This window comes from Xiphias gladius, chromosome 8, assembly GCF_016859285.1.
Source record: "Xiphias gladius isolate SHS-SW01 ecotype Sanya breed wild chromosome 8, ASM1685928v1, whole genome shotgun sequence".
Lineage (NCBI taxonomy): Eukaryota > Metazoa > Chordata > Actinopteri > Istiophoriformes > Xiphiidae > Xiphias > Xiphias gladius.
The window spans coordinates 19,285,595-19,300,926 of record NC_053407.1 but is presented as its reverse complement, the minus strand read 5'-3'; the positions used below and the strand labels follow the sequence as shown (position 1 = coordinate 19,300,926).

General features: G+C 37.4%; 1 protein-coding gene across 1 annotated transcript; it reads right to left on the bottom strand.

The window, feature by feature from the left end:
* Positions 1-6,741: 6,741 nt before the first annotated feature.
* saal1 (serum amyloid A-like 1) lies at positions 6,742-13,214 on the bottom strand. Its single transcript, XM_040133756.1, has 13 exons — positions 13,033-13,214; positions 12,244-12,443; positions 11,950-12,051; positions 11,047-11,130; positions 10,853-10,932; positions 10,702-10,761; positions 10,502-10,617; positions 10,129-10,291; positions 9,390-9,472; positions 9,109-9,294; positions 8,168-8,325; positions 7,940-8,032; positions 6,742-7,081 (listed from the first exon to the last, which is right to left on the bottom strand). Exons 1-13 carry the CDS (start codon positions 13,034-13,036, stop codon positions 7,004-7,006), a joined length of 1,407 nt encoding a protein of 468 aa, XP_039989690.1. The 5' UTR covers positions 13,037-13,214; the 3' UTR covers positions 6,742-7,003.
* Between the last annotated feature and the right edge of the window lie 2,118 nt (positions 13,215-15,332).

Here is a 15,332-nt window from a genome sequence, read left to right as displayed (position 1 = left end):
CAATTCAGCCATTAATAAACATTTTCCAAGCAGAAAATTTAAGTAATTCTCAACTTCAGTAGTCCATCCACAACAGATATATTCTTCCACCTTAAATTATTTAAAAAATTGCAGAATGTACTTACTAAAAACGCTTTGACAGAACGTTCAAAAGGCGCAAGATAAAAATGTTCTATAAATACCTCTGTATATTCATCATGTAAACTAATTTTATAGCTTAACTCAAATACTCAGTTATACTAATATTGATCTCAGCCCTTGATGAGGCTCTTCATGCATTCAAACATCTCATGAAACATAACCTACTTTTAAGGACACCGGACATGGAAAAGCTGTTGATGGGCTGCCAGGCCAACCCGGCAGCCATACTTACATTAACGCTTAAGTGAAATAAACAACATTGGTTCACAGAAAGTTTATTATTCTAAAAATCAATACACAAGCTCTTATTTCTCGATCACTCTGTGGAGGTTTGTAAAGAGGAGATGCTGTGTCACAGATCTGTCTGAGTATGTGAGAGCTGCGCCGTGGCCACTCTGCCCCAGTTCTGTTCACTTCAATCAGGGGGAATTACTCACACTGTCTGAGCATCAAGCTGCACGAGATCTCGCTGGCTAATCCCACCCCTGGTACTAAGAAACTGCCCAACATGAGCGTTAGAATGTGTTAGAACTTAAAACTGCGCTACTTCCACTGGGCAGATGAATTATACTAAAACACTACAGTAACAATGTGCATTATTATTGCATTCTCCACATAAAGGTCACAGGTCACAGTCTCTTTGATAGAAATTCAGTGTCTTGCTGGAAGACACCTGAGCAGGGCAGATGCCATCTGTCAGGGCTAAAGTAATTCATTACATTCACATTTGTTACTGTAATCGGGTAATTTTACTCGTACTTGACAAAGGTAACAGTAACAGTTGTACATCGGAACACATATCCAGCATGGAGAAATTACAGGAAACACACAAAAGAGGTCGGATATAATACCCATTATAAAAACAGAAAGAAAGCTTTACAAATATATCAAAATCAAAACGCCACCACTGGAAAAAAAAACACATTTTACAGGGAATCCTTTGTTTAGTAAGATAAAATTAGAAAATGATTTTGTAATGACAGATGATGAATAAAGACTGAGTTGGCTGTTCACATACACAAACCTTCAATCAGTTACTTGGAGAAAAACCAGGAATATTATAAATAAAAGCCTTCACTTCAGCTTTCCTTTATTTCTTCTGCTATTCAGTGTACAATTCATTTGATCATTTTCACATAAGCATGTTATTTGAAAGTAAATAGAAGAACAGATAATGCTGCAACTGATGTCTTTTTTTTGGTTTTGTACATGTTTTGCCAGAAGATGTATGCTGATATATAGTGGCCACTGTTTGGCATGACACTAAAATAAAAAACATCTGAACTAATATAACATGAAAATATAGAGGTATGACTTCAGTATATGACTTTAATACATTCCATTCTCATCTATTGCACATTACAGATTTTGTAGAGCTGGAAATCAAAACCAAAAACAGGACAACTAGAATCTTTTCAGCATCAAATGTATGCAAGCTCTACAGTTAACATACTGTAACGTTAATGCTCAAATGAATGGATGATAATAATTTAGACGACATCGGTCCAGCTGTATTTGTTTGCAATTGTTGTCCTTGCAATAGAAACTAAAAAAACTAAAAAAAAAAAGAAACATCAGTATACTGTAGGAGGTTTTGTTCTTTTTTTAAAAAAGAACAGACCGAATGACATTAATTTCAGAAACTTGGAAAGATCATATGCACGTGTGTGTGGTTTGGGTAATTCTGAGTGGACATTTTTATATCAACTTTGGGAAAAAAATCAGCAAAGTCTCAGTGGTTCCACTTCTGTAGGATGTTCAGGCAGCCTCTCCACTCCTGACCAGTATTATTTGAATTTCCAGAAAATTCAAGGTCTCCTAATGGCACTTCATCAACAGAATTACAGTCTTTCACCTGATCATGAACCATGTTTGAACAACTAACTAATCAGCACGGTGAATGGTCTGCTTACCTACGCTTCCTGTGCCAGGACTGCATCTCTTTAATTAGCTCCAATTCTTTCATTGCAGAACAAACAGCAACATATGCCACTTAGTGACAGGCGTCAGTGTACACAAGGACGGGACAGGATAGAGCTGCGCCCATAAACACCTGCCGCATTCAAAACAGAAACGTTATACATAATGCAAAAAATAAATAAATGGATTATTGTGAATTAAAAAGGGTCACTGAAAGTATTGTGCAAGTAATCTGGAAATGTTTTTGAAAGTGTTTTGATTATTTATGAACTTACCTGATCATGTAAGGAGACATTTGCATATTATGCATCAGGTGTATTATTAAAGTACATTATATCTCCAAATACCACGATTTCTTCAATACGAGCAATTAAAAACACAATCAAAAAAAGCCAAAACACTTCTTGAAAAACAATCTAATTCATGTATTTATTTCCTATATTTCTTTTTATTTAATTTCCTGCCTTTCACCACATGTTTTGCTAACAGTCTCTTACTAACTAAAGGAAGTAATTTAATGCTTTTAAATTGCTGTTGTTTGAAAATGCTGTATAAATTTAAAGGAAAAGAAACCAAAGTGTGCTAGTAATGTGATGTTCCCCCACGAGCCTCCAGAATATATCTTCAGTGCTCATTGTCATAAATTTTTCAAGTGTATTGACCTCTACTGGAGGGATGAACAGTGCCCTTCCAAAGGACATTCCCTCATTTGGTGTTTTGCTGATGGTGGTGGGGAATGCTGTCTAACACATCACCGCAAAATCTCCCATAGTTGTTTAACCACCTAGAGGACCCCAAAAATCCCCTTAAGGCCCAAAAGTATCATAGGTTGAAGACTGGCTAACATGAAACATGGATACATTCACACTTAAAAATATTACCACATTCATCCATCTTAGTATCACACCTTTTCAAAAATTAACAAATCCAATACAGTATTCAGTTAACCAGCCTTCATCACACTGTGGGTGGGAGATTATCTGGTACAGTCCTCGGCGGATTCAGATCATCATTTCCATTTTGAAGGAAGGAGCTTTTGCTGCCATTGGTGATCAGAAATCTGAGTGGATCACCAGTGGAGACATATGGAGTTCCTCCAGGGTCCAATCCTTGGGCCGCTGTTATTCAACCTGCACATGCTCCCTTTATTGGTCAAATCATACATGACAATGATGTAGCTTATCACAGCTATGCAAATGACACTCAGATTTACTTAGCTCTTTGACCAAGTAACTATGGTCCCTTAGACTCATTCTATCAATGTTTAGAAAAACTAAATAGCTGGATGTGATTACAATTCCTTCAATTACATAAGGACAAGATGGAAATAGTTGTATTTGGTAACAAGTAGGAAAGAATGAAAATTACTGCTCTAAAACCCAAATTGGACATCTTGGTTCTACATCAACGCAATAACTAAATCAGCACTTTATTATCTCAAAACAAGTAGCAAGATTTAGAAAAACTCGTTCATGCCTTCACCTCCGGCAGGGTTGACTATTCTAACAGTCTCGCGTCTGGTCTTCGGCTCGTTCTGAACGCAGCTGTCACAACAAGAACCAGGAGAATGGAGCACATTACTCCTGTTCTTAAATCTTTACACTGGCTTCCGGTTACTTATAAAATACATTTTAAAATGCTGCTGCGAGTTTCACTTAACAGCCTCAGGCCAAAATACATTTTTTCTGACCTCCTTGAAGAATATAAACCCAGTAGGGTCTCTAAGATCTTTAAGAAGCAGTCAACTGGTAGAAACTCGACTCAGAACCAAACAGGGTGAAGCTGCTTGCAGCAACTATTCTGCACACAGATGGAACCAGCTTCCTTGTGATCTCAAATGCACGCCAACTCTAGACACTGTCAAATCTAAATTAAAAACTGCTGTTCTACGGTGTCTCTGAATGATTGGTTTTTCTTCTGCTCTTTTACCTGTATTTCTTTTGTTGCATTTTGGGAAACTTACAACATATAACTGCACTGTACATGTATTTCTGGTCTATTATTTTTGTCTGTTGCATTTTATCTATTTTATTTTACCTTATCTATTTTTCAGAGACTCATTTTATACTATCTTAACTGATGTTATTCTCTTTTTATTACTTATTGCTTGTGAATGCTTTTCTTTGCCTATGTAAAGCCCTTTGAATTGCCTCTGTGTTTGAAATGTGCTATATAAATAAAGCTGCCTTGCCCTGTTTAAAAAAAAAATTTTTCTTCTTCATTATTGGTGTATAGACAAAAATTAATATCTTTCATTCCACATTTTTATTGATTTTAGGATGTTCAATCTCCTTTTAGAACTGGCACTGAGCATGTCTTTTGGAAGATTATTGATTGATTGATTAGATTGTGTTGGCGACAATGTGAGAAAAGTATTATTGCATTGCCACTGACAAAGGCCACATGCTTTATAGCATCCTGGCTGTCTGGTTTATCAATACACTGCCCTAAAAGATAAGCTATTTGAAGCAGGAGTACAGACAGTTACGGCATAAGCAAACATGGACGTCACCACATCACTTTTTGCGAGCAGGAAACATCAGTGTCTTTGATATTCGGGGATCACGAAGGGGAAAGTTTCATTGTGATTCTGTTGACAAGAGATAGAAAGCCAGGGAACTCAGGAAATGAGCTGAAGGGGGCTTTGATTGCACCCAACAGCATCATGTGTCTTTATTAACACGCCTTGACCAGGTGGTGGTGAATAGGCCAGGCCTTGGAATCAAAGGAGGGAACGTGACGCTGCACACGCATTCTTCATCCCTTCATTATCCCTCTTGCTCGCCCAGCAACAGATACTACACCAGTGTCCGGGCCGTTTTACACACTCAGGAGCGCTTAATTCAGATGGTCCAGCCTTAACAAAATTCTACATATTACATCAGTTTGTTATTTTTGTTATCCAGGATAGATCAGTCTGAGTGTTGGGACATGACACAAAAATTATCATAAGAAATTCCAAGAAAAACTGCTCTGTTCATGCTGAATGAGAGACTGCCTTCCATCATGAGAGCTCGGCTCAACTCAAGACTCCTAATCTGACATGGCCACAGAGAGTGCTTTTTCATCCCACTCGGTCAAAGGTTAAAGCCTATTTCTTGTTGTAGAAGAGCTGTACCTCTGTGACATAAAAATTAACCTTCGTTAAAATTTATGAATCAAAACATTCATCAACTTCTCAGTCATGTGAAAGGTAGTGTTATATTCTCTCACGGTTACATTAGGACTTTGAACAGATGTGAATTTTCACACAAATATGAGACCAAAATAGAACACATTTCCCCATAAGGCAAAATGTCAGGTCATTTAAAAGAACAGCAAGTTAGTTATGTGGGCAGAGGTAAACAGAAAAAGAAATAACTGACATCCAGCATTAGCATCAGACAGGTCTGACATGCCTTGGCGTCAGTGATGTGCATAAAGCACCAGTCACACGAGGAATGGCCTGCTGTGTTGTGTTCATGGAGTCAGATCATATCAAGCTGCTGTGAAGACTGGCAGACTGACAATGAAGTTTGGCAGGGCAGCAGGAAACATCTGGGTTTCACCCTGATCTTTATGACATGACATGCCTGGAGGCGAGGCCGGAAGACAGCGCAGCCAGCAAAGTGCAAGTCACTGGCCACAAGCAATCTTGAAAGGCCAAGCATGATTACATCTACATCATTCTGGCCATTTACAACACAAACAGAACACGAGTCGCAGATCAAGGCACCGGCTACCTATGTACATCACGAGTTTAGTCAAGGTTCGGAGCGCATTTAGAGAAAGTAGGATTAAAAAGACAGTTTGTTTTGGGGTTTTTTTTTCCTCCATAGGGGTTATCTCTGTCTCGCATACACTGTGACCATCTTGGGATTTCCATTAGAAAGAGTGTTCTACATATCAATCCAAGCTTTAATTAAAAAGCTGCTATATTCACAGAGCCTTCGTAAGCTTCCTGGAAATGCGCAGGCTGTCCTGCTCTTCTCCATGAGTGGGTGAAATGGTGCATTTGGAAACCAAATGAGTTCATTGTTGCCAGGCTAGAGCCTTTCATCTAAATTTATTGTCCTTACCGAGTGACTGTCACCCTCTGGTAAACACTTGATGTTGTCATCAGCATTAGCACCATTACTCATATGCTTGAAACGGTGACTCAATGTACACTTCGATCCAATTTCATCTTATATAGAAATGTATATTTTCATCATATTAAAAAAATCCAGGGATTTAATAAAAACAATGTATATATTGTGATGACAGTATTTAATGTTTAATGTCTCGTGCCATACTGCAAAAAAGACTCATATGTCTCTTTTTTAAATTTTCTGGAAGCACGTCTGACAAAGACATTTGCCTACATAAATGAGGACAGAAAAAAGTGGAGTCCAAAACCGAATGTAATTATCAAAGGGATTGTATATTTACAACTGTAAAATTTACAACACTACAGTGGATACTACTCATATAAATGCTCTGTAAAATTCCAATCACATTTGATGACTGAAATGCAAAGATAGTCCAATGAAGACTATTAGTATTATTATTACTATTATTAGAAGGCTATGTTTTCTGTGTAGACTCTTTTGGTTGAAAAAAAATGTAGCACCTCTATATGGACTGTTCTGCTGTTTGCTTGATGCTTGTGCATCCAGCCATGGTAACAATGTTTCAGTAAAAGCTTATAAGTACACATTGTTTTCAATAAAAAGACAATATTTAATGAATACAAAAATAGCATCCTCAAAACAATTAAAAACTTTAAACATAAGCTCAACTTTACTTTTACAGACTTCAGTCAAGAGTGACTCACAATAGTGGAGGTGTGACAACTGACTCTCTCCAGTGGAAATGCAAATAGTCTGACTTGAAGTAAGATCTTTGGAGAGGAAAGAGAGTCTACTATAAAAAGCAGTGGTGAGAATCTGGATGAGTGCTGAACACAGATCTGCTGGGTGTCTCAGTCAGGAAACCGTTTCCGCACCACGTCTGCCAACTGGGGATCAGTCTCTGACAACATGAACTGCAGGTGCTGAAACTGCACAAGAGGAAGAAGGGTGGGGTGGAAACATAATGTTTATTTTCCACAGGACCTGGTGGTGTTTAGTAGCAGTCCATCACACGTCCTCACCTGACAAAAGCTCTAAAAATAAATCTTTCATGTGAAACAATCACATTACCCGCCGCGGTTTGCACACGTGACCATTAAACTACTTGAGAAGAAATATGTAGACAAGAAATCTGAAGAATATTCAGTGTCAAATGAACTTGAATAAATAAATCAATTGGTTATTTAGCCTAAAAAGCAGCAAAAAAGGCAGCTGCCCATCACAAGTTACCAGAGTCTACAATGATATTTTAAAATTGCTTATTTTGTCTCACCAACAGTAGAGAAATGCAAAGTTATTCCACTTATGTATTACTAATATATAAGCAGCATTAATATTTATACTTAATAAATGACTTGAATCATGACTAGATTACAGTCATACAATTTTCTGTCAACTGACTGATCTATTTCTCTACTGATCCTTTTAGCAGTAAAGAATATACTGTATACTATATTTGTTTTTAGATAGATACGGAGTTTGGCATTGAATTGGTCGGCATTGAAACAACCAAGGAATTTACGATGAACTTTGATCTTACAAAGAAAAGCAGACAGGATTATTTGTGTTCCTCAACAACCTAAACTGTTACAACTGGAGATTGGTTGTATTGTACCTTGCTTGACGACCTTGGGGTCTGTGAATCTGTGTGTGGCTCAGGTCAACGAAAAGACGTAAATCCTCACTCCTTATGCTTGTATTAAAATGGTGTATCTTTCATTGTATTTACTCCATAACTGTAATGCATGCTTTAATCTACTTAAACCATTAAGAAAAAAAGCACTTACTGAAGTCTTAAAACTGGGAAGTAAACTGCCTGCAGCTGTGAGACAAGTCTTCTCTGTCAGGAAACCTTTTTTCACCAAATCTGCCACGGTGTCCTATGAAGAACAAAAAACAGGATGGACACCCTAGTGGCCTTTAATAGAAAACATTCATAATCCGTCAACAGTTGCATTTAAGAATATCTGTAAAAATGGCATCCCAACAGGAAAAAGTGAGCAGTGGGGCATTACCTTGGGAATCTGATTGCAGATGTCAGCCAGAAACTCAGCTGTGATCTCTGCCAGAGTCTGGAGCTGTTTATCTTTTGCGCCTTCTTTGCTGGTACCATCATCTTTGCACTCGCTGTGGTACTGGAGCACCCGCAAAATGGTCGCAATAAGGGGCAGACCTGGAAACAAAAGACAGAAGATGTTTGCACAAAAACTCATTAAATTAATAATTAGAACTAGTTACATTAAAAAGGAAGATGGGGGAGGAGGAAGTACTGCACCTTTATACTGTCAAAAGCCTACTGTAAGTATTTGTCAATACTGAGTCTGAGCAGATATTATTACCTCCACCAAGGAAGTTATGTTTTAACCCGTGTCTGTCTATTGGTTTGTTTGTTGGTTTATTTGTCAGCAGGATTACAAAAAAAACCACTGAATCGATTTGCACTGAACTTGGTGGAGGGATGGGACATGGGCCAGGGAAGAACCCATTAAGTTTTGATGCAGATCCGAAAATTTGAATTTTTTTTTTAATCAAAAGTCTGGTGTATGTTGTTTGACATTGGCATTGGCAGAGGTCTGAACTCTCTGAGTGCCATTCTAGGTATTATATTTCCTATAATACTTTTCCACTGTATTCTTTATTATATAAAACTAAAGAACTACAGTAGATACTAGTGTTCATTAGTGTTTTGCTTGATGTGTGCATAGAGAGTAGTGTCAATCTTTAACTGTTTTGGAAAGCCTTTCTTCCCACCGTGAGCAAAATACAGACATTTTTTTTGCCGCAGTTTTCAGCAAAAATCGGCAGCTGTGTGTGAAATTCATAGCCAAAAAAATCCTTTCAGTTTCTGAGCATTTTGATGCTTTTGTTGGCCAGGTAACCACTTCAGACAAGGAAACAACCAGCGTTATTTACATGGTGCATTTACAAAGAACAGTGGAGCTGTTGGAAAACTTACTCATGTTACTTTTGCCGGGCCACTGATCCTGGCATCCATAAAGAGCCTGAAGCACAGAAAATGCGTGAACCAAAATGCCCTTCTGCTCTTGCAAGACAACTGGAAGATCATTTGGTTGGCAAAGGTCCTCACACACCAACTTGCAAACAAAGTCCCATACTACTTTGCCAGGTCCATCGGGGGCAGCTAGAAGAAACAATAAAACAATGTCTTATCACTATTTGAGTCAACTTCTGAGATAGAAGGCCAACAGCTGAAATCAGTATGATGATCAGTTTTACCAAAAACTTGAATGCCTTCATCTATGGTGGTGAGGAGCTGGAGGGCATGAAGGTAAACCTCTAAGCCATTCTTACTCTCTGGGCTGTGAAAACAATTAAATACTGTTGAATGCTGAAGTTACGATCATCATCAACATCATGTATTTATTCTGACCTCTGTTGTATCAGACCCATAATAAATAATAGATCTGTTTTACGAGACAAAAACATCAATAACCAACAAATTAAGTAGATTGTATTAACCTAATCAGAATATACAAATATGAAAAAGACAGTTTGGGAGCATTTAATCACACTAAAATAATCGTTAATTTAAATAAAATTATGGCCATAATTCTGCGCAAGTTACTTACACTAATGTCAATCGCTTCACATGTTGGTGGAGCAAAGAGCCTCTTCATTTAGCCATCAATAAGGAGGCAGTACCAGAGGGTATGTTCAAAATGAAACTAATTATCACTTAGAAGAATTAATCAGTTCTTGAATAGTTGGTGTTTTGAATTCTATAACTTCCATATTAAGTTAGGACAGCAGATGTGCACCGGTTTTTTAGTATGTGCCTGCACAATGCATCATAGAATATGAATAAATGTCTTCAGTACTTAAATGATGTAACTGGGTTCCATGGTTGCAAATTCCCAGCAGTTCAGACAGATACACTTTTTTATTCCCACTGAAAATGAACATAGGCATGAAAATACAAATAACATTCTCCTGAATTAAAATTTCAGATTCCCACCTAAGCTGCTTGGCTGCCTCAAGGAGGCATGAGGCCACATCCAGACGGCTTTCACCGTCCTCCTCCTCCTCACTTGGCTGAGCTGTGATCCAACTCTTCATCAGCTCTTCATCAAGGTCAAACAGTTTGTCAACCAGCTCTCCAACCTTCTCAAGCAGGTCCGCTGTTGAACACACAGAGTATCTACATGTAATAACCATTTTAGAAAGCCGACAAAAGGTTACAAATAGTGAAGATAAGCAGCTTACAGGTACATAGAGTTAATGTAATTCAACTTGGTATGTCAAACAGATGTTACAGATATTGATTTTTTATACACAAGTATAACTTTGTCAGCTCATTATATAGAAAGAAATCAGTAAAAGCAAAGTACTATTGGTAGAACTGCACATGATGAAACAGAGGTTGGAGCACACAGCCGTCTGCTGTCGTATTCGCTGAAGCCAAAGGGAACAAACATGTTTCTGAGAGACACAAGTCAGCAGCAATCTGCAAACAGAATTGGAAGAGATGAATACTTTATACTCGCTCAGTCTCTCTGTCTCACGTGTCTACAGAAAATGCAAATGTCACCTGCTTGTTTCCAGAAGGGTCGGAGGATCTGTATCTCCAAAAAGAAGCAACAGCACAGCACTGTGGACACACAGGGAGTTGCATTACGAGGAATGAATCACAGTGGTGTACAAAATCTGTAAAAGGACAATTACAAATCATAACTACCCACCCTAAGTCTTCATTTTGGCTTAGAGTCAGACAAGTGTCAGGAAAACAAGCGATGTTCCCAAGGATTCCCACACAAATTTCCTAAAGAAGCAAAAGAAATATCTATGACTTAAAATACAGCATCAAAAACTAAATACGACACATAGGACTATATTTTGACACAGAATGCATAAAATTGGAAAGGATTTCACTCACTGTGAGACGTGGACAACGAGATTTGGCTACCACCCCAAGAAGGATATCTGTAGCTTTGAATTCCTGCAGAAAAGTAGCCACGTCCTATACATAGTTGGTAAATAAACTCTCATTAGTAAATCGCTACACCTTTACATGATTCACTGTCCACCCCATTTATATCAGTGAGGCTAAGCTAAATAACGGAAACACCTGTCAGTATAATGCAGCACAGTTCAACAGTATGACAAACTACATCCTCCAAAATTATCACAAAGTTAAATCAACTTATCTAAAACAGTTTCAATAAAAACTGAAAATTATAACCTTTATGAAAGGAGGATTTATTGCAGGACTGTTGTATTAGACTGCATCCGTTTTAACGGATGTCAAAAGCAACTGAGTATATGGTTTAATTCATTGGTAATGCTTTATGAATGGCAAAGAGAGGAGCAGCATTTTTCATCATTTGTGGCTAAAAATCCTGAATTCAAAGAATGTGGTACAACTTCTGCTGCCTAGATCATTCCATTTAATTTCCAATTTCCTGATGTGAATTTTGTAGAGGTTTAACTCTAACTAAACTGCAAAATAGGAAATTATCTACAGAATGCACAATTTGTTTCAATTAAATAATAAAATAATCTGTTAAATAATAGATTTTTGCAAATCAACTAATTGACTACACAGCTCCAATCCAAAATAACAAATTTTGATCCATTTCCCTTTTTTTTTTATTGGTTATAATTACCTTTATATGATTCAATACCATTGCATTGTTCCGCATTGGTTCTGCATTGTTCATGAAAGGTTCCCTTAACTGAGTGATACATTTGTATAACACAACACATATTCCCCTTAGTAACGAAAATCTTCTGTAACCAAACAATGTGAACCCTAAGGGACAAAGGTAAAGAACTCCACCTTATCCATTGCCATATCCCAGACCCTACATAGGTCTTCCTCATCATCATCAGGGAGCTGCAATTGACCTTCAGATTTCTCCTGTGAATGCTCTGCAACCATCTGCAAGACATGACCATTTTAGAAACATTAAGACGCATTAGCTATTATGGACCGTGCGGCAGAGAGCAACATCTCTCTGATTAATTGCCATTTCCCACTGAACCCATGAACTATTACATGAATTCCCCCTTTCATTTTCAAGTGCTTGATGAAATGCTTCATATTTGACAATAGTATTAACAGCCTGCCTACATGGATGAGACGAGTCAGGGTGCTGAAAAGCCAGTGCTTGCTGTACATGGTGTCTCCAATGGCGTCACAATCTTCGTCTTCCTCTCCATCAGCTGTTTCTGGGGGTGGTGATGGGTTACGGTCCATTACAGGGGACTGTAATCCAGTTGGAGATGTCAATGTCTCTTTCTCCACCTCCTCTGCAGCATCAACACTACAGTCTGTGAAAAAAAAAAAAAAAAACAGTGGCACAAATTAGAGTGGTCGCGTTGAATTGTATACGTTATATTGAGAGGTATTTATATTTATAGTAGTGGTAGAAGTACTCAGACCTTTTAATCAAGTAAAAGTACTGATACAAAAGTGTAGAAATACTGTTACAAGTAAAGGTCCAACATTAAAAAAATTTCTGAGTATGAGTAAAAAAGTTTTAAAATCTAAATGAACTTTAAGTAGCAAAAGTATAATTACTCATTATGCAGAATGACCAATTTGAGAATAATATATATGATACAAAGGGATTTTATCTATTGATGCATTAATGTGTACGCATCATTTTAACGTTACAGCTAGCAAAGGTAGGCTAATTTGAGTACTATGATTATTACTGTGTGGCTCAGAATTTATTTCATGATTATATTTTGTATTTATAATCTGAAAGTACAGTACTGGAGTAAGCTCGGTCATTTCAGCATTTATTTTAGCTACCAATAACTTTCAATTTAACAATTTAGCTAGCAACTAGAAATTTCGCTATTATCGATGGGCTGCTATCTAGCTGTCATACTCATAAACGACCTGTCAACTCACCCATGATGACCGTTCTCTGCAAACGTAACTAGCTGGTAAATATTAATGTTAATGTTATCGTGTTGTGTTTTTTATGTCACAGCACAAAACATTTCAAACCGCATCAATTTGATACGAGCCCCTGACTACGCATGCGCCACCGCTGGACACACTTCTTCTCGTGGTCGACCACGTCAGTGGGAAATGGACCTGCCGCCACCTGCAGGGTGCGGAGGGTATAACAGGGTAATCGGGCAAATGAAGTGCCCACCTGTAAGGAGGATGGAGCCTGTAATGCAGGCTACATTTACCGTTTTGCTAGCCCTAATCCCGAGCTATGAGTGCTATCTGAGTGTGCAGTTCAGTGCTCATGAAGTTCAGAATAACTTCAACGTTGTGATGATAGAGTTTTAGCGACTTATCAGCAGTAGTGGAAAGTAACGAAGTGCACTCTAAATTACTGTACTGGCCTGCAATTTTCAGGTACACGTACTTTACTTGAGTGTTTCCATTTTCTGATTTATTTGATAACTTTGTACCACTTTCGGATAAGGCACCATTTATAAGCTGTAATGAATGGCTTTATTAATGGTTAATAAAACGTTCACTAACGCTTTATAAATAAGTTATAAGCCATTAATAAGAACAACTTTTTGGGGACATTTGGACCAAAATCCATTTATTAACTAGGGATTTATGATATAAGAATTTATTCATGTACATGTACAGTTTTCCCAGCTGCTGATATGTGCAAAATTTAAATTAGTAGAAATATAGAGTGTCAGTACATGTAAAATGTTAATGGTAAGAGTTTGTTTCTATACATTTTAAGGTTAAGAAATTCTATTGTTTGAACAAAGACTCACTTGAATGAGTATGCTGTTTTAATAAAAATGTTTGGTAATAACATGGATTTGTGTTTCTGTTCATTAATAATGCAATTATAAATGTTGGTAAACCATAAATAAGCACTTAGAGCTTTACACTTTCTAACACTTTATCAGGTTGGCAGTTATAAATGTCAGTGTGACATTAATAATGGCTCTTGGATTTCTCAATTTCTAATGAACCATTAGCAAAAGTTAGTGACTGACCTGCAATTGTAAATGTTATTAAATCATATGTTCTACAATCCATCAAGTGTGTCGCTGTAAGTGTTATATTTTCCAGAATCTTGCAGCCCAAAACCTGTTCTTATTAATGGATTATAACTGATGCATAAAGCGCTACTAATTCATTTAGTAACCCTTTATAAAAAAGCATATAAATCCTTTATAAATTGTGCCTTATCAGAGACTGGTACCAAGAAATTTTTTTAGTCATTACTTTGCCAATCTTGATTAATAATACAAAATATAATCAACAAATGGCCTAAATTATGATGCACTGTTATACGTTAAGATAAAAGGTCAACCCAAATCATCATCATCGCACAAACACACACACACACACACACACACACACACACACACACACACACACACACACACACACACACACACACACACACACACACACACACACACACATTTTCTCATCTACACTAACATTAGTAGTATGCTCAGGTTTAGAGGTATCTGTCAGTGACATGTCAACTTCCACCTCTACAAGTGAGGTGTATAGCAGCAGGACAGTGGAAAAAACACAAACAAACAAAAAAAAATCAGTAATAGCGTTATAATATCCAGACCTGGCAGTTTTTTTAATTGAGCCAAACTTCACGCTACTTACTGAAGAGAATAGTTCCTCGGTAGACTAATCCTGCTGAGTGTTTTTAAAATGCCTTTTTCAATGTTTTGAAAGAATTAATTTCACATTTATTGTACTGTGGTGGGGGCAGACAATAACAGACTATGCGGGCACATCTGATGGACCCATTGTTCACCTTCCTTCGGGTGAGTTCCTGTTTTTAACTTTCTCCTGTTAAAGAAATTTAGGGACAACAAAGACCTAAAATGGTTCAGGAGCATGTTTGTGCTTTATGTTATATGATTATGAAACAGGATTAAACACAAGGGCTAGAAATATTTTCTTTCTAGCCACCAGTGGTAGTTAGTGTAATCTAGCCCTCTACTGTAGTTAGCAGTACTAATAATGGTAGCCATTTAATGCTAAGGTACATAATTAGTTAACCACCAGCCTAGAGAACTGTTTGGCTACCCCCAACAATCTTCAACATTATACTGTAATCTTCAACATACTACAAATTTAAAAAAAAAATCACCTTCATCTATCGGGAGTCATCCTCACTAACTCATCTCTAAGTTTCACTTTTTCTCAGTAAAAATTACAATGACAATAATTTGGTCTTTTATGGCCAT

Excerpts from the sequence above, each read along its gene's own strand:
- saal1 (XM_040133756.1), bottom strand. Across the intron at positions 12,052-12,243 it reads CCCTGACTCGTCTCATCCAT|ATGGTTGCAGAGCATTCACA; the intron begins GTAGGCAGGCTG and ends CATGTCTTGCAG. Across the intron at positions 9,295-9,389 it reads TGAAGGCATTCAAGTTTTTG|CTGCCCCCGATGGACCTGGC; the intron begins GTAAAACTGATC and ends TGTTTCTTCTAG.